Source organism: Leishmania donovani, chromosome 13 (assembly GCF_000227135.1).
Source record: "Leishmania donovani BPK282A1 complete genome, chromosome 13".
Taxonomy (NCBI): domain Eukaryota; phylum Euglenozoa; class Kinetoplastea; order Trypanosomatida; family Trypanosomatidae; genus Leishmania; species Leishmania donovani.
The window spans coordinates 122,956-147,394 of record NC_018240.1 but is presented as its reverse complement, the minus strand read 5'-3'; the positions used below and the strand labels follow the sequence as shown (position 1 = coordinate 147,394).

General features: G+C 56.5%; 7 protein-coding genes across 7 annotated transcripts; all 7 read right to left on the bottom strand.

Annotated features, from left to right (window-relative positions):
- Positions 1 to 735: 735 nt before the first annotated feature.
- LDBPK_130410 (hypothetical protein, conserved) lies at positions 736 to 1,572 on the bottom strand (the record flags this gene model as incomplete). The annotated part of the gene is made up of 1 exon (XM_003859205.1): positions 736 to 1,572. The coding sequence occupies one exon, from the start codon at positions 1,570 to 1,572 to the stop codon at positions 736 to 738; it is 837 nt and encodes a 278-aa protein (XP_003859253.1).
- A 904-nt stretch (positions 1,573 to 2,476) lies between these two features.
- On the bottom strand, positions 2,477 to 3,226 carry LDBPK_130400 (hypothetical protein, conserved; the record flags this gene model as incomplete). Its single annotated transcript, XM_003859204.1, has 1 exon — positions 2,477 to 3,226. The coding sequence occupies one exon, from the start codon at positions 3,224 to 3,226 to the stop codon at positions 2,477 to 2,479; it is 750 nt and encodes a 249-aa protein (XP_003859252.1).
- Positions 3,227 to 4,039: 813 nt separating this feature from the next.
- LDBPK_130390 (RNA helicase, putative) lies at positions 4,040 to 10,543 on the bottom strand (the record flags this gene model as incomplete). The annotated part of the gene is made up of 1 exon (XM_003859203.1): positions 4,040 to 10,543. One exon carries the CDS (start codon positions 10,541 to 10,543, stop codon positions 4,040 to 4,042), a length of 6,504 nt encoding a protein of 2,167 aa, XP_003859251.1.
- A 1,851-nt stretch (positions 10,544 to 12,394) lies between these two features.
- On the bottom strand, positions 12,395 to 13,933 carry LDBPK_130380 (hypothetical protein, conserved; the record flags this gene model as incomplete). Its single annotated transcript, XM_003859202.1, has 1 exon — positions 12,395 to 13,933. The coding sequence occupies one exon, from the start codon at positions 13,931 to 13,933 to the stop codon at positions 12,395 to 12,397; it is 1,539 nt and encodes a 512-aa protein (XP_003859250.1).
- Positions 13,934 to 15,323: 1,390 nt separating this feature from the next.
- On the bottom strand, positions 15,324 to 16,763 carry LDBPK_130370 (hypothetical protein, conserved; the record flags this gene model as incomplete). The annotated part of the gene is made up of 1 exon (XM_003859201.1): positions 15,324 to 16,763. The coding sequence occupies one exon, from the start codon at positions 16,761 to 16,763 to the stop codon at positions 15,324 to 15,326; it is 1,440 nt and encodes a 479-aa protein (XP_003859249.1).
- Positions 16,764 to 18,325: 1,562 nt separating this feature from the next.
- LDBPK_130360 (hypothetical protein, conserved) lies at positions 18,326 to 19,804 on the bottom strand (the record flags this gene model as incomplete). The annotated part of the gene is made up of 1 exon (XM_003859200.1): positions 18,326 to 19,804. One exon carries the CDS (start codon positions 19,802 to 19,804, stop codon positions 18,326 to 18,328), a length of 1,479 nt encoding a protein of 492 aa, XP_003859248.1.
- Positions 19,805 to 21,395: 1,591 nt separating this feature from the next.
- Positions 21,396 to 22,889, bottom strand: LDBPK_130350 (hypothetical protein, conserved; the record flags this gene model as incomplete). The annotated part of the gene is made up of 1 exon (XM_003859199.1): positions 21,396 to 22,889. One exon carries the CDS (start codon positions 22,887 to 22,889, stop codon positions 21,396 to 21,398), a length of 1,494 nt encoding a protein of 497 aa, XP_003859247.1.
- Between the last annotated feature and the right edge of the window lie 1,550 nt (positions 22,890 to 24,439).

Genomic DNA, 24,439 nt, shown 5'->3' with positions numbered 1-24,439 from the left:
CGTCCAGGGTCCTGCGCTCGAGGGCGGAGGCGGCAAGCGTCTGCCGTGCCGAAAGGAAAATTGAAGAGGAAGCAAACAAAGGAATTCATCAGCGCCGACTCTGGTAAGATAAGGAGACAAGGAGGGGGAGACCTCTCCCATACGCCTGTACACACGTGCGCCCGCAACAACGAAGTCGCGGTGCTAGAGAGAGAAAGGGAGAGGCAGCAGCAGGAAGAGAGACACGGGAAGGGGAGGCTCACTTGACGCCCCCACCCCACCTCACCCTTTCTACCGCCTGACCGCAGCCGGTTCGCAGAGAAATCACGGTACCGGTGGCAGATGTCACGTGGTGTGGATCGAATCATGCAGGCTCCTCCCCCCTCGACACCAGCGCTCTTCATCTGTTATTGTGTGTGTGTGTGTGAAAAGAAGGAGGGGCGCGCGGGCAATGAGAATCACAGTCCGAGGCCACTCATCGCGCGGACGCTGCAGCCAGCGAAACAGAGCGATGCGCGTACGGTCAAGGGAGAAGTCAACAATAAAAAAAAGTAACACACACAAGAGGAGAAAGAAAAGGGGGTATAAGAAGGCGCCCACAAGGGAAAGGCCGAGCTGCTTGCGAATAGGCACGCGCGTGTGTCTCTCTGTATCTGCAGCCGTCACTGTGTCAGCACACCACACGCAGTACCTCTCTCGTTCTCCACCTCCTCACGCTCTCTCTCTCTGACCTACGCATGCTGTTCACTGAGGCACCTACTTGGCCGCACACTTGCCGCCATTCGTGAACTCCCCTTCCTCCTCGTCCTCGCCGTCCGAGTCACCCTCCATCCACCGCCGCTCCGCTTCCAGCCGCTCATGCGCGATCTTCTCGGTGCGCATCACAAACGGATTCGTTGGGCTCTTCTGCCACATCTCCCAAATAATGTCGTTGTACTGTGTGCGCCGAAGGCCCGGCTTCTCCCCCTTCACCTGCTCCAGATGCTCTGAGTAGAAGGCCTTATAGAGCACCTTGGCACGCTTGCCGATATGGCGGTTGTCAGGTATCTCAGCAGCGCCGCTGGCATTGCCGCCCTTCTCCAAGGCCGCCACCACATCAGCCACGGTGCCAGAGGCTTTGATGGTGTTGCTCTCCTGTTCCGCTGCCGCGTGCAGAGTCACGCCCCGTTCGCGGTTCACGTTGCCAGACGGTAGCGGCGCCTCCTCCGTCTTCTCCGGCTTGACCACCGCGCCATGCTGGCCGCCTCGAAGGGCGGTGCGCTCTTTGTCGTAGTCTGCCAGCATCTTCGCCAAGTCCTTCTGGATTTGGCGCTGGGCCACCTTCTTGGGCACCTTCACATTCATCTCCCGCTCCTCTTCCTCCAGCTGCTCCCTCTTCTCGGCGTCACGGGTGGCCTTCGCCTCCTGCTTCTGCTCCATCTCTCGCTTCTTCTCCATCTTCTTCAACACCTTCGGGTCCGTCTCAGACCACCGCGCGTCCTCCTTCGCCGCCTCGCGGGCCGCGCGGGAGTCGATGCGCCGCTCCTCATCGCGCAGCCGCGCCTCCTCGCTGTGGCGGTTGATGTACTTGTTATTCTTGGGGCCGCTCGGCATTTTTGTACGTGTGTGTGTGTGTGTGTGTGTGTGTGTCGTCTTCCCGTCTGCAAATATTCTTATAGACGATGAAGGGGGGGCTACGCAGAAGAGATGGGAGGGAGGGGAAGGAACAGGCAATACAGCCCGAGTGCCGAGACGATGTGAAAGGGTCGAGCAAAGAAAAGGGAGGGAGAGAGAGACACGAAAGCGGCTGTTCCAGGAAGGCGTGGAGAGGTGGAGGCGGTGGACGGACAGCAAACCCACTCCTCCTGCTCCTACTGCTTCTCCGTCTGTGTGTCTGTGTGTGTGTCGGATGTGCACAAGAAGAGGCGAGCGAGAGTCCTTTCTTGCGGCGATGTGTGCAGCGATAAGAGGAGGGAAAGAAGGCGTTTAGGTGTTGGATGCCAATGCACAATCAAGACACGGAGGCATCAATACACGCACACACACACACAGAAAGAGACACACATGCGGGAAGGTGAGCAGCGAAGCCCAGTGGTGGGGTGGTCGGAGAAGGAGGGAGAGGAAGGTGGAAAACAGATCTCTGAAAGCACCGCAAAATATGGAGCCCGCAGGTAGAAGAAATGGAGAAGACGGGGAGGGCGCGTGCGCGCGTGCATACGACAGCACAACGCGCACACGCTTCTAAGAGCGTCACCTCCGTCCTCCTGCATTTGGTGCGACAGCGCCTCCACGGTAACGCAGTGGGATACATTCAGCAGAGTTACAAGCATGAGAGAACAATTTCCTCTGGGAATGACTGCCAATAGAGATGGACGCAACAGCTTGCCCAAAATCATTCGTGCACCCACGCACAAACACTGAGAAAGGCACGTGTCGCGTCAAAGAAGGTGTGGCTCCTCGCGCAGTTGCTGAGGTCATCGCCTTTGGTGATCCTTGCAAATCATCGTTTCGCCTCTGCTCAGCGTCTCCTGGACCCTCGAGCGGTGTCGCGGGGAGGACACAGCGTCATGGCAACTAAGTAGCCGTCGCGCACCACCGGTCTCAGCACCGCTGCGGAGCCTAAGACACCAACAGAAGATCCACAACCTCCAGGCACAGCGCCGCCGCCTCTCAGCTCCGTAACAAACGATGCCATGACCTGCGCCGTTTGCACGGCTTCCATCTCAGACCGGAAGGACAGCCGCCGCGCCTGTGCCAAAAGCACATCTGGGTTGCTCAGCGGTCGAAGTGCGGAGGACAGGTGTCTCAGGTCCACTGTAACAGCTTCACCTGCGGCAGAAGAGTGTGACGGCGCCGGGGAGATGTACACGCACCTCGGCTGCAATCGTACGAGGTTCACGTCACCACGCTGCAGAGCAGGCACCTCATGCCCGTCGTGTAGGTGCATTGTCTGCATCGCTTCCTCGACCGTGGCGAGGGCTTTGCTGTGTCGCTCAGAGACGTTGTGAAAACTTGTCTGTATGCCTGTCACATCCACGATGCGTTTGTTGGACAACTCTCGTGGCACTGCAGAGAGACGCAGGTACAGCACCAGGTCGCCGCTGTGAAACTGCACATGGGGCTCTGTCGCGTCCAAGGTGCCGCGACGTGCGCCACCCTGGGTGCTGTACCGCCGCGCGTAGTAGCTGTTACCGGCGAGATTTGCAGGAACAGCACCGCGCCGGTTGATCGTGCCCGACTCCGACGGCGTCAGCTCCACGCACTCCATGTCGTGCAGCAAGGATAACGACTCTTGCTGGCTCGGCGTCGAAAGAGGCGCATGCCGGCGAGGCTTCAAGAGGAAGCACCGACCCGTGATGGCGACGTGCGGATAGGCACGACGTGCAGCGCGTAACACCGCCACGCCGCGTAAGTGCATGACGCTATTCGTATCCAAGGAGATGTAAGCGGACCATTTTTTTGCTTTGCGCCTTCTTTGGCAGCGTGCCTTCTGGGCCGGCTCTACTTTCCCACGAGTTCGTGTTTGGCCGTTGTGGGCGTTGGGGTGCGTCGTTTGCGCGGGTGATTTGGGTCGGGGGGAGGGCGTGGGCGCGGAAAACAGACACAGGGCAGCGAGGAAGAGCATGAGGAACAGTGAGGGATAGAAAAAGGCGAGCAGTGCGCTATTCATGCGGGTAAAAGCGTGTAGTCCCATCAGCGGATGCTGCATGGGCATGAACAGAAATTTGTGTGCGTGTGTGTGCTGGGGCGCCGTGGCAGTGACAGGTGCCCCGGACGAGTCGTGAGTCGAAAGAGCAGCATAGATGCTGGGAAGGGAGCGACGCCCCTCACTGTGACCTCAAGTGCTCTCTGCCCGTGCCCGAGATGTCAACCGCAGTGACTCCGCGTGCCGTACCTTCAAGTGACGCAAGCAGCAGCGACCGCACATACTGCTGGTGTGGATACTCACACCCGTTTTACACAAGGAAGAGCATATACGTCTTGGTGTGTCTGTGTGTGTGTGTGTATGTGTGTATGCACGTTTATGTGCTCGTGCTCGTGCAGCACGATCTTGCCATTCACAATGCACTCGAAGGTACTCCTAGCAACTCCCTTCTGCGCCGCCGGAGCAGCAGCTCAGTTTGAACTGAGGAAGGATGAAGCTGTACTGCTGATCCATGCCGATATACGAGTCACACACGAGATACAGATTCAGCTCCACGGTGCCGTCGGGGCTGTACTGCACCCAGTCCTCGTCCCAGTCGATCCGCAGCGTCGCCGTGCTGCTCTGTCGCAGCCGATTCACACGCTTCAACGCAACAAGCTCGCCTGTCGGCTCGTGGCCGACAACTACCCAGTACTGCTCATCCTTGGCCTTCGAGAAGTGCGGCGCGATGACGCTCTTCTGTCCGAAGGAAAGCCGCTGCAGATGCACCGCCAGCTCGTACGTCACGACGGTCTCCTCGTCTTCCGCATTCATTTCCTCCGCTGCAGCAGGATGCTGCTGCTGAATGGTGAGGTCGACCTGGATGAGCGGCAGCCCGCGCACCGCCTCCATCGACTCGTTCACGTCCCGCTCTCGCAGCCCGAATACGGGCATCTCGAGCACCTTCTGGAACTTCTGCAGCACTGCCAACGGGCGGTTCGCCAGCTCCGCCGCGTGACGTACCCCGTCGCACTCCTTTTCAATCACCGGAAGCATCGCCTTGACTACATTCGGGATCTGCAGCAGAGAGTTATCGTCCCACCAGCGGGCCTGCACCATACACTGCATGAGCGTCATGCAACGCAGCGCGGCGTACAGGTGGCCGTTGTTGGCGGCCACGTCCACCATGGCCTGAATCACACGCACTGCGTTGTCCATGGCGGACTTCTGATCTGTAATGTAGTCAGTGATAGGCATCGGCGCACGCTCAAAGAGCGCCTGGAAGAGGAGGAACGCCTTGGCATGCGGACTGTCCGCCTCTGCGTCGCGGACAGGCAGCGGCAGCTGACGCGCCAGTTCCATGTTCAGCTTGTCTTCGTTGTGGCGCACCGGCAACTCGTTGAACTCCTCCGCGTCGCACAGTAGACGCAGAAGCTCGCCGCAGGAGTGATCCGGCTCGATGTTGCGGTTGAACAAGTCCACCGTGATGTGGGAGATGTAGTAGTACGAACACAGCTTGCCTAGGACGGTGTACTGAATCGCATCCGGGTCGGCATCCTCGTCCATTGCATCCGGCTGTTCAATACAGCCGCACCGCTCAAGGTCCGCCAGCACGCCCTTCACCAGGGTGGAGAGGAAGATGGTGACCGCCTTGGGAGAGCCGTCCTCCAGGCCGTAGTAGGAGGGGTTGCGTGCAATTCGGCGAAAGAGGTAGGTCCACGTCAGGTAGTTCACTGCATCCTGACGAGTGTTGATCGTCCCCGACACAATTTCGGCATTGATGTGGACGTGCAGCTGCTTGTGCAGCGCGCTCTCCACCGGGAAAGGGTCGTAGAGGAACTTGCGGTAGAAGCCCTTCTTCGGCTCGTGGCACAGCACCTGGGCCACGCCCTCCGTGTCAAACTGCGGACGCCCGGCACGGCCGATCATTTGCAGCACATCCGTGATCGGGAAGTCCACGTAGGAGTTTGTCTTGGCGTCGTAGTACTCGGTGCCCTTCACCACAACCATGTGCGCAGGGAAGTTGACACCCCACGCCAAGGTCGACGTCGCTACCAGAACCTGAATGCGATTTGACAGGAAGGCCTCCTCCACAATCGTGCGGTCGCCCTCCAGCAACCCGGCGTGGTGGATGCCGACGCCGAACTGCAGGCAGTGCTTCACGTACGGGTCATCCAGCTTTGAGGTGTACTCCTGCACCTGATCCACATTCATGTGCACCCACTTGGCCGTGTTGCCCTCCATCAGCAGGAAGCCGATGAGGGCCATGGCCGTCAGTCGCGTCTGCCGCCGCGACGAGACGAACACAATCACCGGCTGCGTTGGGCTCTTCTCGCAAATGGCGTTGTACGTCGGCTTGTTCATGGTGGCCATGCGGGGGCAGTAGTTCTTGCCATGGTAGCCCGCAATGTGCACGGTCATCGGCACCGGACGCACTGACGGGTCAAAGTTGAACACGGCCCACTTCTTCTCCACACCAAGCCACGAGCTCAGGTCGCCCGGGTTCGAGACGGCCGTGGAGAGACCTACCAAGCGGATCGGCGCCTTCCGGTTCCACCCGATGTAGCGCATGCGGCTCACAATCACCTCCAGAATCGGACCACGGTCGGTGCCCAGCATGTGCACCTCATCAAACACAACCAGCTTCACGGCCGTGACGTAGCTGCGCACCTGCCAGTTACGCGAAATGCCATCCCACTTCTCCGGAGTCGTGCACAAGATGTCCGCCTTGGCGAGCGCGCTAATGTCCGGCGTCGCATCACCCGACAGCTCCACCACGGAGCGCCCCACAAGCATCATGCGGGCCTTCCAGTCACGCAGCCGCTCCTTCACAAGGGCCTTGAGCGGCGCAATATACACCACCTTCTTCCCGGGATACTGCTCAAACACGCGGAGGATGGCCATCTCTGCCGCAATCGTCTTACCACTGCCCGTCGGCGCACCAAGGAAGACGTTCTGGTCTGTGTGAAACATGGTGTAGAAGATTTGCGTCTGCACCGCGTTGAACTGGCGGTAGTTTCGGTACATAGCATGGTACTCCTCCGGGATCACGTGCAGCCGAAGCGGGCTCAGCGGCAGCAGCTTCGTCGTCATCTGCGAGTCCTCCGGAAGGTGCAGGTGGCCGATGGAGAAGGTGTAGTCCTCCTTGCAGCCCATCCAGCGGTCACTGTAGAGGCGCACCGCGTACATGTCGTACTGGGGCACAATCGGAACAGCAAGATTCACCACGTGCGGCGTGCCGGTCTCCACCTCCTTGCGTGTGAGCGTGACCGACTCGTGGTGGAAGATGAAGTGGTTGTCCTGGTCCTCCACCAGCAGCCAGAACACCTCGGAGTTGCCGGACAAGTCGCGACTCCACACAAAATCCGCCTCAATCGTCACCTTGACGCGCAGGATGGAGCGGGTGATGGGCTGCACATCAATGTCGATGTTCACCGAGGGAAACTTCGACACCAGATCGGCAATGTCGCGACCGGCGCGCACGTTGTGCACCATCTCCCCCACCTCCTTCGCCGTCATCTCTTGCAGCAGCTGCATGCTCGGGTTGCACTTGTTCAGGTTCATCCACACCGCGTCTGTGATGTTCACCCGGTGGCTCCAATTCGCGAACTGCATCAGCGGGTGCTCAAAGTCCCAGCAGCGGTGCTCAATGCACTTGCACAACGTCAAGTACGTGTACGTGGTGAGGGGGTGGCCACGCTCCAGCTCAATCTCGAAGAGGGCGCGGCAGATGCGGGGCATGTTCTGCAGCACGTACAACATGTCGGAGGACAGAGAATGCGTCTCAACAGAAAGGCGGTTAATGTACGCCTTGAGCAACGTCGTCACCTTCCACTGCGTGCTTGTCTCGTCGGCGCTCTCGCCACTCACCCGGTACTCACGCACATGCTTCGGCAGCAGCTGGTGCAGGTTCTGCAGCTCATCCAGCTCCTCCTGCCGCACTTTCAGCTGGCTGAACTCCTTTGCCGAGGCGGCGATGTTCATGGCGGTGCCCATGTCCAACGCGTCGATCCACGTGTCATCGGGGCGGCGCATCTTCTCGTTGAATATACTGATACTCTCGTAGGTGATGTAGTAGTGGCTCGCGAGACGGCCGAGATCGGTGCTCTCCACCGAGCCCGTCTCCGGGTTGTAGCGCACCATGCCCGCAATGGCGAGTTCGGTGAACGAAGTGTTGATCATACTGTACCGCACTGTCTTGAGCTCCGGGTCTTTGCGAACATTGTTCACCTTCAGCCCGTACGTCAGCGGATTCACCCGAATCCGCTGCCACATGTACGTGTACTCCAGCCACGAGGAGGCCTCCATCACGGAGGATATCGTGCCGGCGTTCACCTCGGCGTTCAGGTGGTCGCACAGCTTACCTTGCATCTGGCTCTCGATAGGCAGGGCGTGTGCGATGAGCCGGAGGAAGTGGCTCACCTCCTTGTCATCTGAGATGATGATGCCATGTCCGCTCGTGTCGAACTGCGGACGACCAGCGCGGCCGAAGATCTGCATCACATCCAGCACCGAAATGGAGACGAGGCCACCGCGCTTGGGGTCGTACATTTGCGTGCCGCGAATGACCACCGTGTGCGCCGGCAGGTTCACACCCCACGCCAGGGTACTCGTGCAGCACAGCACTCGCAAGTACCCGTCCCTGAAGAAGCCTTCGGTAGTGGTGCGGTCGTAGCGAACGAGGCCGGCGTGGTGCGCGCCAAAGCCCGCGGCGAATAACGAGGTCAAGTCGCGTCCCTGGAGCGTGCGGCCCTTCTTCTCGATCGCTGAGGGCATGACACCTTTGTACTGAAACAGGTGCTCCTCCCCACGGCGCGTCGACTCCTCGATAAAGTACTTGGCCAGCCCCACCGTCTGCTTCCGCGAGTGCACAAACACCATTACCTGGTGCCCCTCCCGCACATTCTTCACCACCTCCTCATACGCCAGGCGATCGAGCTCGAACTCCTTGTTGCGCTTCTGCGGCCCAGATGTGTTTTGCAGGCCAATAAATGTCTGCTCCAGCGGGACAGGGCGATACTCCGGGCCGAACACCTTCAGACCCTCCCGCAAGTCCGCCTGCAGGAAGTTCGCCACGTCCTTGTAGTTGGGCAGCGTGGCGGAGAGGCCCACCAGACGGACGCGCTGCTCCGGATTCAGCTCGCCGTGCCGCAGTGTGCGCGCGACCAACGCCTCTAGCACCGGGCCGCGCTCTTCGTTCAGGAGATGAATCTCATCCATGATGATGAGCCGCACTTGGCTTACCAGCTCCTCGTTGCTCTGCTTGCGGGTGATGACGTCCCACTTCTCCGGCGTTGTCACGATCACCTGCGTCTCCGCCAGCTCCCGCTTGGTCAGCTGCATGTCGCCCGTAAGCTCGCGCACCTTTATCATGAACGGTGCCAGGCGGCGCGAGAAGTTCTCAACCATCTCCTGCGCGAGCGCCTTCATTGGGGCAACAAAGATGATCTTGAAGTCTCGATCCAGCACACCGCCCTCAAAGTGCTCGCTGATGCACCGCAGCATCACAAGCAGCCCACACACCGTCTTACCCGCACCCGTCGGCGCGCACACCAGCATGTTCTGCGATGTGTGAAACGCTGTCTCAAAGATCGTTGTCTGAATCGTGTTGAGGTGCGTGATGGAGAGAAAGGCTGGGTGTGTCCACTCTGGCAGGGACGTCGCAACGCAGACGCGCTTGCTCTCAGGTAAGATCTCCTGCCTTGGAGGGGGAATGTGGATGCGCACGTGCCCCGACTTTTTGGTGACAGTAGCGCCTGTCGGCATAATGGACCCGGTCACGCTGAAGTCCCGCTTAAAGAGCTCATCCAGCTCGGACTCCTGCATCAAGACACGGTAGCGCCTGTTCATGTGGGCAAGCCACTTCTGGTCGGTGAGCTTGCCCGCGTCGTTGATCACCACATCCTGCCCCTGCGAGCGCTGATTGTTCTTCACGAAGCGCACCGTCAGCCCCTTCGGGCCGCTAGAGGACTGGCTCGTCGTGGCATCCCCGGCATCCTCCAAGGTGCAGAACTCCTCCAGGAGCCGGAGGAAGACCTCGCGAGGGCGGTACATAACGCACTGCAGCAGGTCGTAATGCTTGTCTCCGAGCACCTCAAGCAGCTCGTCGATCACGCGCACCTTTGTTCGCTCCCTCTGATCCAGTGTGTCGCACGCCGTGACGCGATCGAGTGCGTTGAGCAGCACCTTGGTGAGATCCTCGTCAAAGTTCACGTATACCTGTGACACGATATCGTCAACGCTGGAGAGTAGCATATCCAGCGAAATCTTGCGTTGCGCCTGGTACGCCGAGCGGCCAGATCCACCGACGCGATCGCCGCGCGGCGACAGCGGCTCGCCAGAGTGGGTGAGCAGCGCCACGGGCCTCTGCGCCTGCATGCACTCGGACACGAAGCTGTTCGTCTGCACGCCACCCGTAAAGATATCCTCTGACAAGCTGCTTTGCGCCACAGAGTTTTGCTGATGCGACACCCCCTGCTGCTGATTGGAGTGGAAGAACCTTCGGTTGAGAAGCACCGTCAGACGCTTCAGCGTGGCATCGATCGCCGCACTGGTCCCCACAGCACCTGCGCCGCCGTCGCTGCCCACGCTGGCGGTGGCATGGCCACGATTTCCTTGCTGCGAGCGAGAGCTCGCAGTTGGCTTTTCCTTCCCGTAAAAGCCCCCCACGTCACGGGCCTGTACATCAGGCGCCTTCCGATCCGCTGGGCTGCCCATCGGATCTCCACTTTGGATGCTCTGCTCTGCCGTGCTGTCGTGAGCGTGGCTCTGCTTTGCAGGTTGGTTGTTGTTGTTGCCACTGTTGTTGGTGGTGTTGATCTTTCCGCTGGGGCCTCTTCTGGTGCTCCTGTCGTGAAAGGATGGCTGAACGACAGCGTTGTTGGCGCTGCTGTTATTGGCGCCCCAGGGGCCGCGACCTCCGCCCCACGGCGGTTTTCCAGGGGGACCAGAGGATTGCATGGTCTCCTGTGGTTCCACACAGACTTGATGCCCAGCGCGACAACCTCGAAGAGCGAAAAAGAAACACAAACAGCGAGTAAGTGCAGAAGGCAAGCGACGGTGTCTGCAAGCAGCAACGCCAAGAAACGCACGCGACTGAAACAAATAAAGGCAGAGGAGGAGGGCAGACGTCCCCTTTCCCTTTTTTCTCTTGCCCTACTGAGAAGAGCGAAAGCAGCACGGCGTGGAGACAAAAAAAAAGAACAAAACACCAAATACGTAACAGGCGAGGGGTGGGAAGAGGATGACTGAGGCAGTCTGAGCTCCAGAGAAGCCACAAAACAAAACAGAGAAGGGGAGACGAAAGACGGAAATAATAGAGAGATCTATGCACGCAACAATATCCCCTTCAGCCAGCGGTGGTGACAACTCTTTTCGTTGTTTTCTTTCTTTTTTCGTATGCCTTGCGGTTGTTTTCTTTCCTCTTACTTTTTTGCCTGAGCTTTCCTTCTGTGTTTTGTTCTCGTGTGTGTGCGTGGAGCAGGTTGGGTGCGTTTCCCTTGGTGGAAGGACGTCTTTTGTTACCGGCAATGCGGAAAGCAAGAGGCGGCAACAAGAAAGGGATGAGGGGGAAGACAACTTGCCACTTCGTAATGATGGACCGCTGCGTCCTCAGAGCCGCAAACAAAAAGGATGAGCAGAAAATAAAATGAGCGGACGCTTCTTTTGTAGTGATGAGCTTTGCATGTGTTTTCCGTGCCACCTCGTACACGCGTACGCGTACGTGTGATCGTGTGCCTATGGGCCGCTGCAAAGACACACCTCGTTATGTTTCTTTGCTGTTTACTTTTCTGTGGCGTCTGTCAGGCGCCGAGCAGAGACGGCGCGCGTGACAGAAGACCAAGGCGGAAGAGAGAGAATACCGCGCAGCTACTGTTGCAGTTGTTTCTGCTTGCTGATCTCTCGAGGGAAGAGGGGTCGCTGTTTTTGTTGTTGTTGTTTCTCGCGTGTGTGTGTATGTGTGTGTCAGTGGTGTGAGAGAGCCAAAAACAGCTTTGAAGCTGACCTGAGAAAACTAACGTGGCGTGTGCAGAGCCGAGTGAGACACGAAAGGGAATACCAGAGGAGGAGACGAACAGAGAAAGCTTAAGAAGAAGACCAGAGCATACCGGCGCGGGACGCGACAATCGCGGAGGGAAGGAGATGCGGGACTTGAAGACAAACGAACGAAAGGCAATAATAATAAGAAAGAGATACGAGACGAACACGCAACCGCATGTGTGCGTGTGTGTTTGCTTTTGCGCTTCACTTTTTCTCTGGTCGTCTGGCGATGCTCCTACTTGCCTCACGCCGCCTCTCGTCGCTGAGGCATAACGGCGCAAGCACCTTTCGAAGAAATGCACGCATATGCACACAAGGAGGCACCAATTTCGAAATGCCGCCCCCCCCCCTCCCCCCTCTTTGCGACCCTTCAAGGCACACGCACAGACGGAGGAGAGGCCGTTTTGTACGCACGGGTTTGCCTTCTCATGGTGCTCGTGCTGAGAAACGAGCGGTACCGTACTTTTCATGGCATCTGCCCCGACATGTTTGCCTGTGTGCCGCCCGAACTGCAGCGCTCACTCTCGCCTTTTTTTTTGCCGTGAGCTGTAGAGGCGACGCACACAAGCAGAATAAGACAAGAAAAACAGGCACACGAAGGAGAGAGGAAGATGCGATCATCTCCACTTCCAGTGCAGCCGCCGTCACATACATGCGCGCACACATATTCCATGGCTCGGATGAAACAGAGAGCAAGTCAGCAATGGCTGCGTGACTCCAAGCGCGGCGGCGCACGTGTGCGCTAGCGCCTTCCGGTCCACGCCATCTCCTCTACTTGGTGTACTGAATCACAATGCGAGTGCGCAGCAGGTCGATGGAGCCGACAGCCTCCACATTCCACTCCACGGGCAATGGCGAGAGTGGTCTTGTCCGAATCGGAGTCGTCAGCTGATTCTTGAATGATGGCGTGTTGCCTTTCTTCTTTGCATAACACTTTCCTCGATTTTGAGCAGGTGCGAGAGTGCTGACACTCGCTTCTCGTCGTCGCCGCTCCTCTGCTGTTGGGATGCGGTAGTAGTTGTTGTGTCGCTTAAGCGTCGTGACGCTGCAGTAGGGCACCGAATAGCCGGCACCCTTGTCGTGATACTTGGGGCAGCACACCTCCAAGAGCGTGGACACAACGTCGGCGTGGGTGATGGCCATGATATGCATCGGTGGCAACAGCGCCGGCGGCCCGGCAGACTCGCGGTTCTCCTCTGTGCGCTCTGCCCAAATCTGAAAATACTTGGGCAAACGCGTCTTTCGCTCCGCGGCCACGGCAGTCTGGATTGCCAAAGGCACCATAGTATCTGACTCGACAGCGGCGCACCGGAGAAAGTGCGTGCTCATCACCTGCTCGCAGCGCCGGAGCAGGTCCGACTTGCCCTCTGGGTGCGTCACGCCGCAGCCGCGATACCCCTCATTCGAGGCATCTCGTGGAGAAGGCTGCGAGCTCTTTGCAGCCCTTCGGCTTGTCGCGCGCACATCACTGGCGCCGTCAGACCGCGAGGCGGCCTTTGCCTCAATGGCACTCGTCGTCGCGGCGCAGGTCCAGACGGGAAGCGCGGTGTGCGTGTTTAGCCACTCCTCCGCCACCGTGGGCCATGCGCTCGCCACCTCAGCACCGATGTTGTATTCAGCGAGGAGCTCGGTTTCTTCCGCTGCGCGCGTTTTCAGGAACGGGATGAGCGTCGCGCGAAGCGCCTCCACCTGTGGTCGGAAAAGGAGCCGATCGCCTTTTGCGCCGGGCAAGCCGGGCCTCCCGCTGGTCGTGTACGAGCCTCCCAGTACGGGAGCGGTGCGAAACACCTTCGCCTGCTGCCAATCCGACAAGAGAGGCTCCACGTACATTGGTAGCCTTCCCTCAAACGCGATGACGTTCATAACCGCTGCGGTCTCGATACACCGGTGAAATGGGGAAACGAGAAAGAGCGTGAACGTGCCGCGGATGCGCTTCTCCACCTTCCTCTCTTGCCGGAGTGCGAAGTACCTAAGCGCCGTCTCAAAGCTCTGCATCCGGCCAGCGTTTGACAGAGGCGGGTCGTAGAGGGGGAGAAGTGCGTTGCCTTTCCACGCACGATCAACGTGATCCTGCCGCTCTCCATGCCGAATCAGCACAAACAAATCTCTGAGTTGCTCCTCCTGCTGCCGCGCGGAGCTTCGGGTGTCCTTTGTGGACTTCGCAAACTGTGGGGCCGTCAACAGAGTCACCTCGTCCGCAGCGGAGGCACGCGTGCCATTTGGGGCACGGCTGCGGGTCTCTGGAATGCTGCTGCGATTCGGAGCATACGGTTTCGTTGTCGAGTGCGTTGTAGCTGCCGCTGGAGACATAGCTGCCACTCGCGACTTTCTGCCGAGTCGCAGTCGCCAGCACCTCCAGTTTTCGCACAAGAGGGTCGAAAAGAGCAGGAGGCCCGCCACCACAGCCCCCGCTGCCAAACAACTCAGCGCCAGCTTCGTCCCGGAATCCCCCGTCAGGGACGGAATGACAGAAGGCGCTACTAGAGACTCCACTGAGGCACCTGAGCAAAGGTAGGATGGAGGAAACAACGGAGAGAGAAGCGTGTCTGAAAGCGAAGAAGGCGGGGTGGCGCAGCAGAGGAAACACTCTGGAGAGGCCACCCGCGAAGAGATTAAGGCGGAGCCCGTGATGGCTCGCTTGGTGGGCACCTTCGTGTGTGTCTGGTTTACCTGTTTGTTCTCTGTCCTTTCATCTGCTATGGAGCGGAGTGTTGTCAAGCAGCAGTGTTAGTGCCGCTGTGTGTGTGTGTTTGTGCATACAAGGTTCCTCTGCACACAAGGGTGCGCAGCCTTTCCTTCAAGCGGTATGGTGCATCGAGAGCGAGAGAGACAGAGAGGTAAGGGCCTCGCCGTCCTCGGGAGTCAGAGGCAACGAGACAGGGTTGAGAGTGCCAGATAGAGAACAGCGGTGAGGAATAAACGAGGATGAGGAAAGCAGCAGGGGTATCGGCACCATCACCTCTACCGCCAACCATCACTACTTGAGAGGATGACGCAGGAGGGGGGAGGGGGACAAGACACAGTGCAGGAGTGATAAGGTGAAAAAAAAAAAGGAATATCCAGAGGGTACCCCAAGCAGCACCACTGACAATTCTCCCTTATCTTTTTTGTTCGTAGCAACCGTCATCATCACATGCGCACTGCGCAGGAGGGCAAAGCACACGTCTGCGCCACTCGCTTGTGACTTTTTGCACACAATGCGCACAGCCATACGGCTGTTGTTGATGTCCGCGCTGTCTATACGCTCCGCAAACGACGACATAATGGCGTAGCGAGAAGCCGCACAAGGGTTGAAGGAGCGCACTGTGGCTGACAAGTGCCCAGAGACTTCGAAGCAGCTCCATGAGCACCCCCCGCCTCCTTTCTCTCCCTTGCAAGGTAAATGGGGCGTCACAGTAGAAAAGTCGAGTGCCAGCATGAAGTACGCACAGAAACAGATGAGAAGTGGGGGCGAGTGTGGCAAAGGTGGAGGGAAGATGCAAGTACGCTGTAAAGGCAGCCCATGAACAGAAATAAGGAACATAAGAAGACCATCGCTCCGGTTGAACGCTCGGTGCCTTTGAGCAGATGGACCCAACAGCCGTCTCAAGATGCGCTGCTGTAACGCAGCTTCCTCTCTTCACCGCACAATGTCCTTCCGTAATTGTCCTTTCTGCCCCCCACCCCTTAGATTCCTCCGCCATCTCTTCAGTGCAGCACGCTAAGGCGCAGCAGCGGCAGATATAGAGCCGGAAGCGGAAGAGGCAGCGGCAGCATCAGCAGGCAAAATCCCAGCTCCATTCTTCCTCAACGCACCGACATCTTCCTCGAGCTGTCCATACAGCTGAAGCAGCAAGTCGTGCTCCTCTTGCAGGCGATCGTACTTTGCTTTCCAGACTTCGGCGTCAGCGGCTGCGGCCCGGACGCGCTCCAGTTCGGCGGACTGCCGCACTACCTCCTCTTCGAGTCGCTCACGCGTTTTGCGGTCCCTCGAATCGTTCCAAGCTGGCCGCTTCATGCTCATGAAGGGGTTCAGTGGGGGAGCTGACATTAGCCGCGCCCCCAGTATCTCGTTCGAAGGTGATCCTGACAGTGAAGGCTCCGACAACGAAGCCTTCACAGGCGGCGCGTTCGTACTCACGAGGACTTCGCTCTGAGACTGGCTCAGCATGTCAGCGCCGGACGCCTTCAGTTTTTGAATTGTGGATTCCAGCTGCATGATTGTCTTTCGCTGCTCCTCTATTTCCGTCTGCGTCGCGCCCACCGATTCCTGCAGCGCCAGATATCGATCTTCCCACTCACGGATGCCTTTCCGCAGAGCAGACACTGTGTTAGACTGGTAGCTGAGCCGGTCGCGCAAATCGGCCTCTGCTGCCGCTCGAGACCGCTTCAGTGATGCATACTGTTCGAGTAGCGTCGTATACTCGTGGCGCGTTTTCTGCGCCTCAGCCTTCCAGGTGGCGCTGCTGCGCTGGGAATCCTCGAGTTCACTTCGGAGATCCTGCAGTGTGTTGACAGAACCAAGCGCCATCTCACTCAGACGGGCCTCTGCTTGATGGGCGTGCATGTTTGCGTTCTGCACCTCACTCTCCAGCTCTGCTGTTCGCGTGTCGTACTCTGTCGACAGATTCTGCAAAGAGCTGCGCAGCTGCTCCACCTCTTGGCGAAGCTGATCCACGGTGTCGGAGCTCGACTCCTTTACGGTATCCAGCTGGGCGGAGTAGCTCACCTTCAGCTCTTCCACCTGGTTCTGTAGGACACCGTTTAGGTGCTTCGCTTCCGTAAGTTGGGTTCTGAGGTTGTCAACGATGGCGTTGCAAGAACGCATGTCATTCTCGAGCTGGGCAATGCGCTGCTGCGCGGCGATCTCGTTCTCCTGTTGCCGCTCCTGCCCACTTATCCAGCCCTCTTCCCGAATGCGATACTCTTCTACCTCTTCTTCAAGATCCTGCAGGTGCTCTTTCAGCTGGTTCCGCTCCTCCGCCAGTGCCTTGTGTCTCTCCCTCTCCTTTCCGAGCCTCTCGATCAGCAGCGATATCTGCTGCTCACTGTCCCCAGTGCGCGCAAGGGAGGATGTGGCACCTGCCAGCTGCTCTTCAAGCGTAGAGACGCGGTCCTTCAAGGATGCGTTCTGACGCTGCAGCTTAGCCACATTCTCCATCTCCTCTGCCAACTGCTGCTGGAATCGAAGCAGCTGCCCTATGTCGCTGAACTCCCCCGCCACCGCCTTCGGCGGTGGCGGTGAAGGTCCGGTTGCAGCAGGCAACGAAGGAGACGGGGGAAACGACGTAGATGAAATGGGCTTGCCAGCCGAAGACGCTGAAGTCGGGTTGGAAGTCACGGCAGTGGTACCTTCTGCATAAAGCAACCCGGAATGAAGGTCGGCTCCCTCTAGCGAGGGCGACTCCGCCGACAACGTGCTAACGGGTGGTGGTGCTGCAAGCTCCTCAGGTGGCGTCGTGACCTCCTCCGCTTGTGGTTTAAGCGGTGACCCTGCTATCAAGGGATTGGTGTCGCTAGGAACAGCACTGGGGTGTTGCTGCCCTGTTTCTCGTGAAGCTGACACCAGCTGAGGTGCTGCGGTGGCAGAGGGAGTCACGTCTGTCGGGTCAGACAACGTCGCGGGTTTCGGCGGCAGGATGAACACTGAGAAGCCGGGTGTGGCCGATGACGAAGGCAGCGTCGGAGGCGCTGGCGGCACCGTTGCTGCCGGTGCGGGTTCACGCAAGCCTGGCTCTGGGGGAGCGGATGGGATTACCAGCTCGCTCAGCTCGTCCTCCTCCCATCCTTCTGCACCAGCGTTACCGTCTGAATTTTCGGCTGAAACATGCTGCTCTCGCCCCCACTGCTGAGGCAGTACGGAGCCCTTCGAGTCAGCGGCAGGGCTGGCTACCACAACGCGTGCTGCATCCTCTCGCCCAACGTCTTCCGCCTCCTCATCGCCGAGGAGATCCACAGCATCTTCAATCCGCTGTTGGATTTGATCCAGAAAGCTCGCCCACATTGACGGCTAACAAGTATGCCAGCAAGCTGCAGCTCTAGCGCCAAGCCACAGCAAACGAGCTGTGCCCAAAGAGTCCCGCACTGACTGCATGCACGCGTCTTCCAACGCGCGCACGCAGACACGCCGTTAAGCACCGTGGTGCAGGCGTGCCAATGGCGGTTTAAGACCCGGTGAGATTTGCTACCTGTTCTTCCTACTCCTGGCTGTTCTCTTCTAGCCACAAACGGTCGGCGGGCGTGGGTGGCGAGTGTGACAAACAAAAAAAGTTCAAAGCATTTCATAGAAACAAAGAAAAGAGAGTCGTGCAAAACAGTGGTGGATTCGAATGGTGTTGCGATGATCCTTTCAGTAATTATTATGGTTCAGAGGGTTGGCAGCCACTTCGGGGTGAACGCGTAGTTGCACCTCTTTTTAGCACCCCACCTGTGCTTCACGTGTTCGACCTGAGAGGATGAAAGGAGTCGGAGCAGGGGGTCCTTTTCCATCTCTGCACTGTACACGAGAATGCGCGTTTGTGCCCACGACCTTGATTCGATTTTCTATGACGACACGCAACGGCAAGGGGGGTGAACGGGACCGAAAAAGAAGTCCACGTATAAAACTCAGACGATGCAAATGCCAAAGGAAAGGTGCAAACCAGCATGCGCATCGTACTTCAATCAAGTAAGCAGGTCCCGTCAAGGAACCACGACAACGCTTGGCGACAACGTGCATGAGCGCTACCTTTCCACGCTGTTCGGCCAGAACTCCAGAACATCGTTGATACGCTCTGTAGGCAGGGTAGTGGATCCTGCAGGGTTACTTGCGGGGCGTCGTTGGGACGTCGACAGATGATTGTCCCCCGAATGATAAGAAGACGGAGAAGGCGGGGAAACCACTTCGCTGCTATCGTTCTCTTCTGAAGGAGTGTAAAGTGCCTCTCCTGTCTGATACGCGGCGATACCTCTCTGGTGCTGATTCGATTGAGGAGCTTGTCGCACACTGTGCGGAGACAAACTGGCTGTTCGCGACGCATTCGCTTCGTAATCCAGGGAGAGGAGTGCCGTCATGGCGGTAGAGATAGAAAGGCACCCGCAAAATCCCAAAGAGCGGCCGCGCCGGTGCCACCGTGCCCACTCTTTTGTGCACTGTTCAACCACGTAAATGGAGTGCACGATCCAGAGGAGAAGAGCCACAAAAAGAAGCGTAAAAAAAGGCATGTGATAAGCACAAGCGGTTGCTAGGAGTGCGACCCCATACACATTCTGAACAAACAGAAGCGGCAATGACAGCTGGGCGTTGTAGATACGAACGACATCTTGCATGCGAGCCGCCACGGGATCGCGCTCAACGTTGCTGTGAGTGAGCAGATACAAGTCGTAGTACATCAGCGCACAGCATGCGAACGGTGTGACAGGCGCGCACCAGAGATACACGAAGTTGTTCGAGAACTTGGGTAGGGACGAAGTTCCCTTCACTGCACGTCGCAGGTACACTGAAACGTAGGCATAGTAGTAGGTTAGAATAAAATTGGTGACCAGATACTGAAGTACTGCCAAAGAACCCAAAACCACGAAACCCATTATCCAATAACCGACGCACAGGGCACAGTTGAGACCAAAAATAAGGAGCCGAGTTACTCCCATAAAGAGGATTGTGTTGTTTCCTTGGCGGTACAAAACAGGCACGAACAGCAGTGTGTACAGCAGGCAAAGACAGCAGTAAAGCGTGACCGAGTCTGGGAAAGGATACAGCCTTCCCACCGCGCTCTGCCATTGAAGCAGCTCGACAACAAGACCAATGCAAGAGCCGAAAAACCCTAGGAAAACCAAAAACAAGCAGACCCCGGCGAGGTGAATGGGAAGTCGCGAACGAAGTAGAACGACGGGAAGAAGAATAGCCACTACTGCACCAGTGTAGGCGGTCGTTGGTATCCATACAAACCATCGGTCGATTGCACCATACCGATTCAAGAGGAGAATCAGCTGAATTGCGCATTCAGAGCTGAAAGTGAGCGTCATCGGCCACGTGACGCCGGAGGCGCTGACCAATGTGATCGAGTTCGAGTGTGCGAGCTTGGCCCTGGCAAAGTAAACCCAGGTTGCGTTTCCCTGGTGCGGTTGCAGGGAGACATTCAAAGCCGAAGAGCACGCCTCACTCTCTGTAGGATCCGCGTTGAGAAAAATGAGGCGCGCGCCGCGGGAGACAACACCATCCATGGCGCCAGCCAGAGGGTCGAGAGAGACGGAGCACAGCTCACTGGCACTTTTTGAACCTGCAGCATCGGTGCTTTTGCCAGTCGTCGGCACAATCTCGAACACAGTCACACTGCTGAGGTCCGTGCCAGACTCCATCACTATCTGCTCCTTGAGTCTCTCAGAAACAAACCTTTTCTCGAAGACGAGAGAGCCGTTGCTTAACCTTTCAATACGGTTTCGGAAGGTTGTAAAGGCCCAGACAGGGTCAAGAAGATACTGACTGTCAATCGGGATGATTCCGCCACACCTTGTCACGCCAACGCGAACATCTGACACCGCGCTGCCGAGCAGCACGACAACGCCGGCTACAATCAGAATTAGTCGGTAGATATTCGCAGCTGGCAGCATTGCTCAACGCATGAACGTTGACAGGAAGGGGAAAAAAGACGAAAGAATTGCACAAACGCGCAGGATAAGTATTTACTGTTCTTGCATAGAGCAGATTCCTGTATGTCTTTCATTAAAGGGAAGAAAGACGTGAGAGTCGGAGAGGGTGAGGTGGCAGTAAAACCATGAATAAGCAGTAGCCGGCAGCTTTCAAAACAAATTGAGGCTGCTTGCTCTAACGGCGGTAATGAAATGAGAAGATAGAGTGCTGCGGTCGGCGTTTTCGCCCATATTCCGAAATTCGACGCCTTTGATTATTCCGGCCCCCTTTTACTTTCCTTTTTCGCTGAGATCGCGTTATGATGATCTCATAACTTTGTCTTCCTTTGAGGATTGAGAAAATCGAGCTACATCGAAGCATTGGTTAGCGGAAAAAAGATGGCAGCAAGTTGGCTTTTCTTCAACGTATCATGATGCCACAAACAAGTTAACAAATAGACGCATGCAGCCACAGCTCATCCACCTCTGTTGTGCCACGGTTATGTCAAGGAGCCGAACCAACCAATACTGTTTGGCGCCGCTCAATCCACTGAAATTTCGCTACATGCAGCGGAGCCTAAGTCCAGAACTAAGCTCAGCATCACCGCAACGCAGCAGAAGCAGAGAGGCTGTGGTTCGATGCGCATACTTGTTGAATCGAAGACGCGATTCGTAGTGAGCTACTACAAACATGATCATGACCGCAAGCCTCTTCGGCTCAGAACCGGCCCAGACCTGTCCGCTGAAACCACGAGTCCGCCAGTCGTACCCGAGGGCAGTCTGTACGATATCCGCTTCCCCACAGAGTGAGTACTAGACCCTGATGCCGCGGTTTTAGGTGGACCGCATCATCAGAGAAATATGGTAGCAACAGAAAGCCAAATAAAAACAAGATACTTGGAACTGGAAAAAAAAAGATGATTGCACATGCAAGAGAGTTGCTTTATTTTTTTTTTCGACCTGGTAACCCACGTCAAGACAGAAAAGTATTTTTTCTGTGTGCACAGTTTATCACGCTACACTTACTATATCGTTTTTTCCTTGGTGTCAAATCTTGAAAGCGCGACAAATAAAGATCGTATTTTTTTTCTTTTCGGTATTGTACATGCGCCGCGTCAAAAGAAAAAGTGGAGAGAAAGTGTTTTCAGGCCCAAGAGATTCTCGGTGTGATAAGCACAATCCTTCGTCAAACAAATTTCGGCACTTGCTTGCGACGTCCGAGCTTGTCCAAGTGATCGATATGAATACCACTGCCTTTGAAAATGGACCCTTCGTATTTCTTTCTGCAAGAACCGATTGTGCTTTTTGCGCCTTTGGCAATGCGCTGCTGTGCATCCCATATAGCAGGCTTAAACTCAGCTGCGGCCTTAGCGATCTCCGCCTCGGTTAGCGTGTCAAGAAGTGAGCCGACAAACGAAATAAAAACATGAGTGAACGTCTCCTGTGAAGGTGTTACACGACGCTGGGGTGATTCCAAAGTGCTCACCTCTATCTTTTTTTCCGGCTGAGCGGCTTGATAATCAGACTCGGAAAGGGCTTGACACACTTCGTACTTGAGAGACGGAATAAAGGAAAACAAAAGGCACGCTTGCAGGATAATGGCATCTGCTTCTGTGAATTGTGCATCATGGACAGCCTTTCGCACCTCGTAGCTTAAAGCTCTCGGTCCTGCAGGATCGCTGTCGACACCGGTAACAAAAAGAATCCATAACCTGTTGAGCCACTCTCGAAGACAGTTGCTACAAGCGTCTTCCAGTCTCTTTTTGCAAATTTGCTCGAGAAAAACACAGCGCTCCTTTTTGTTGGTGCGAAACTCCACCTCCTCCTTTGGAGTGAATGTGAGATCTGTGACTTTATTTCCATACTTCTCTGCAGTAATGCAAACTCGAGTGAGTACCTGGTGCGTGCGGCGGCAACACCATTTTTTGATGATGATGTCGCCCAGTGTCCGTGTCGAGTCCGGTTCTGCAGAAATTGCAGTCATGCCTCCAGTAATGCCTTTCCGCGACTTCATGTTGCCCTGAGCCTCCGTTTCGAGTGGAGCACGAGAACGCCAAGCAACGGAGAGCTCATATTGAAAAGAGTTCGTCCATTTTTTGTCGCTTTTCAGCCTCAGCCATACGTACTGGGTCCTTTCGGGAACCAGTTGATTCTTGCCGTCGAAGGATAAGCCCTTGCCTGATACATCCACATCGGAATACGGATCGGTCTTGTCAAAAATTTTATCTTTTGTAAACTGGACACGTGCGCTCAAGAATGGTGCTCCTCCGCTGCTTTCAAGGTCCAGCGTGTCTGCGCCGATTTCGACTTGTTGAATACCCTCTTCCTCCGAGAACAGAGGAATCACAAATCGCTGCTTTGCTTTTAGCTTGGAAAGGCCAATAATCTGCTTGCCATAAAAAAGAACAAACGGCATTTTTCGACGAGAGTGTTCACTCACTGTAATGGAAAGACAAACATCTTCAGATGCGTCCTCCACCCTGAAATTCAGTGTGTCGTTGTAAAATGGGGCATTCGAGTTTTGCTGAATAGATGACAACTGCGCAGGAGAGAGAACGGCGCCTGATAATGCGTCAGCTACTGATACTGTCACCTGGGTCGTGCAGGGATTCGGATCGTCTTCCGTCTGAGGGTAGTTTTTACCCCTCAATATTTCGAGCTCAACAAGCCCAGAAACCATGGCTCTGTAAAAGAAGCTAAGAGTCGAGGTGGTGGGGAAAAAGGGTTTTAAAGGTGTATGGAGAGAAGCAATGATGATGAAACTCAAAGGCCTGGTAAACCAAGCATCCATACATATTTTTCATGAAAAATTCAGTTTCAGGAGAAAAATTTTATGAGGAAGGGCGAATGCGACTCACGCAGCGCATCAAGTAGGCCTTTTATTTCGACTGTAGGAAGAATTTTCCAACTAAACGTGTTTCTTCGCCTTACAGAAATCTTGACTTTTGTTGTTTTGCTACTCAGACGTGACCAAAATAGCGCTCCATATCCAAAAAAAACCTCAAGACCGCTTGTTCTGACACTAGCGTGCCACAAATATATATATATATAACAAGGAAATTTCCCCGATTGTCTTGCAGCTGCTTCTAATAGATGCTGATTGCACTCGTCGCCAGACCATCCCCAGATTCACAGCTGAAACGAAAAAAAAAGCAAAACATCGAGGTTGGTGGTGCTGTAAAACGCGGCCACTTGTATTTGAGATGGTACCATGCACATCTCGGACTCTACGAACAGCCCTCTTGACCTGCCCAAACTCGCCTCTGCAGCGAAAACTGCACGGTCATCGGTCCACCCGTCAGCACAGTACTTCTCGCGCAGTTGCGTGATTGTTCTCTGGTGAGTTTGCGCTTACCATCCCTGCACGTCCTTACGACAGTTCTCGCTCTTACCCATCTCATCGGAGTCGATGCGGCAGCGCCAGCCCCAGCCTTTCTCCTCGACATCCCATCCTCACACTTTCAAACGTACGAAGCCACGCGCGCGCCTCTTCTCAACCGCCCCCCCCCCCGACACCGCAGGGCAGCTTTCTGAGGGGCATCCAAACACTGCGGAAGAATTTTATACCCCCCCCCTGACGCTAATTTCAGCTCATCGAATAATAAACGGCGAACACTCATCTCCAAAAAACCTCTTCACTCACAGTATCACCTCCGCATTTTCAAAGTACCGCCTTGCAGCCCTCGGACTCTCATTCACTAACGCATTTCCTTCGCTCTCCGGGGTCCTCTGGCACACAGCCCGCCTCAAGGCATCCTAACCCCGCCCCGAAGGGCCACGGCAAGACAAACAGCAACAACACCGATTCCCTCTATTCCGCTTCTCACTCCATCGACGCCTCGCTCCTTCACCTGGACTGACGGGAATCAAAAGTTCAGTTACGCCATCAGCTTCATTTTCGATTCTCCTAGCACACGCGAACAAGCCAGCAAACGGATACGCATGCACAACCACACAGCCACCGATCGCCTGCCGCCGCGGCACTGCCGCTAACGCCTGGCCGTCATGGGACAAGCCGTCCTGCCACCGAATCGGGTCATGCGCCTATCAAGCTCTTCCTGCCCTTCCTCGCCTCCTCGTCGGGTACGCGCTGCGCGGCGGACTCCGCACGGACCTGGCTGCACTGCATGTCTTGATCCCAGCGGGCCGCGTCCAGGGTCCTGCGCTCGAGGGCGGCGGCGGCAGGCGTCTGCCGTGCGGATGAAGGGGGATGTCGGCCTGGCATCTTCG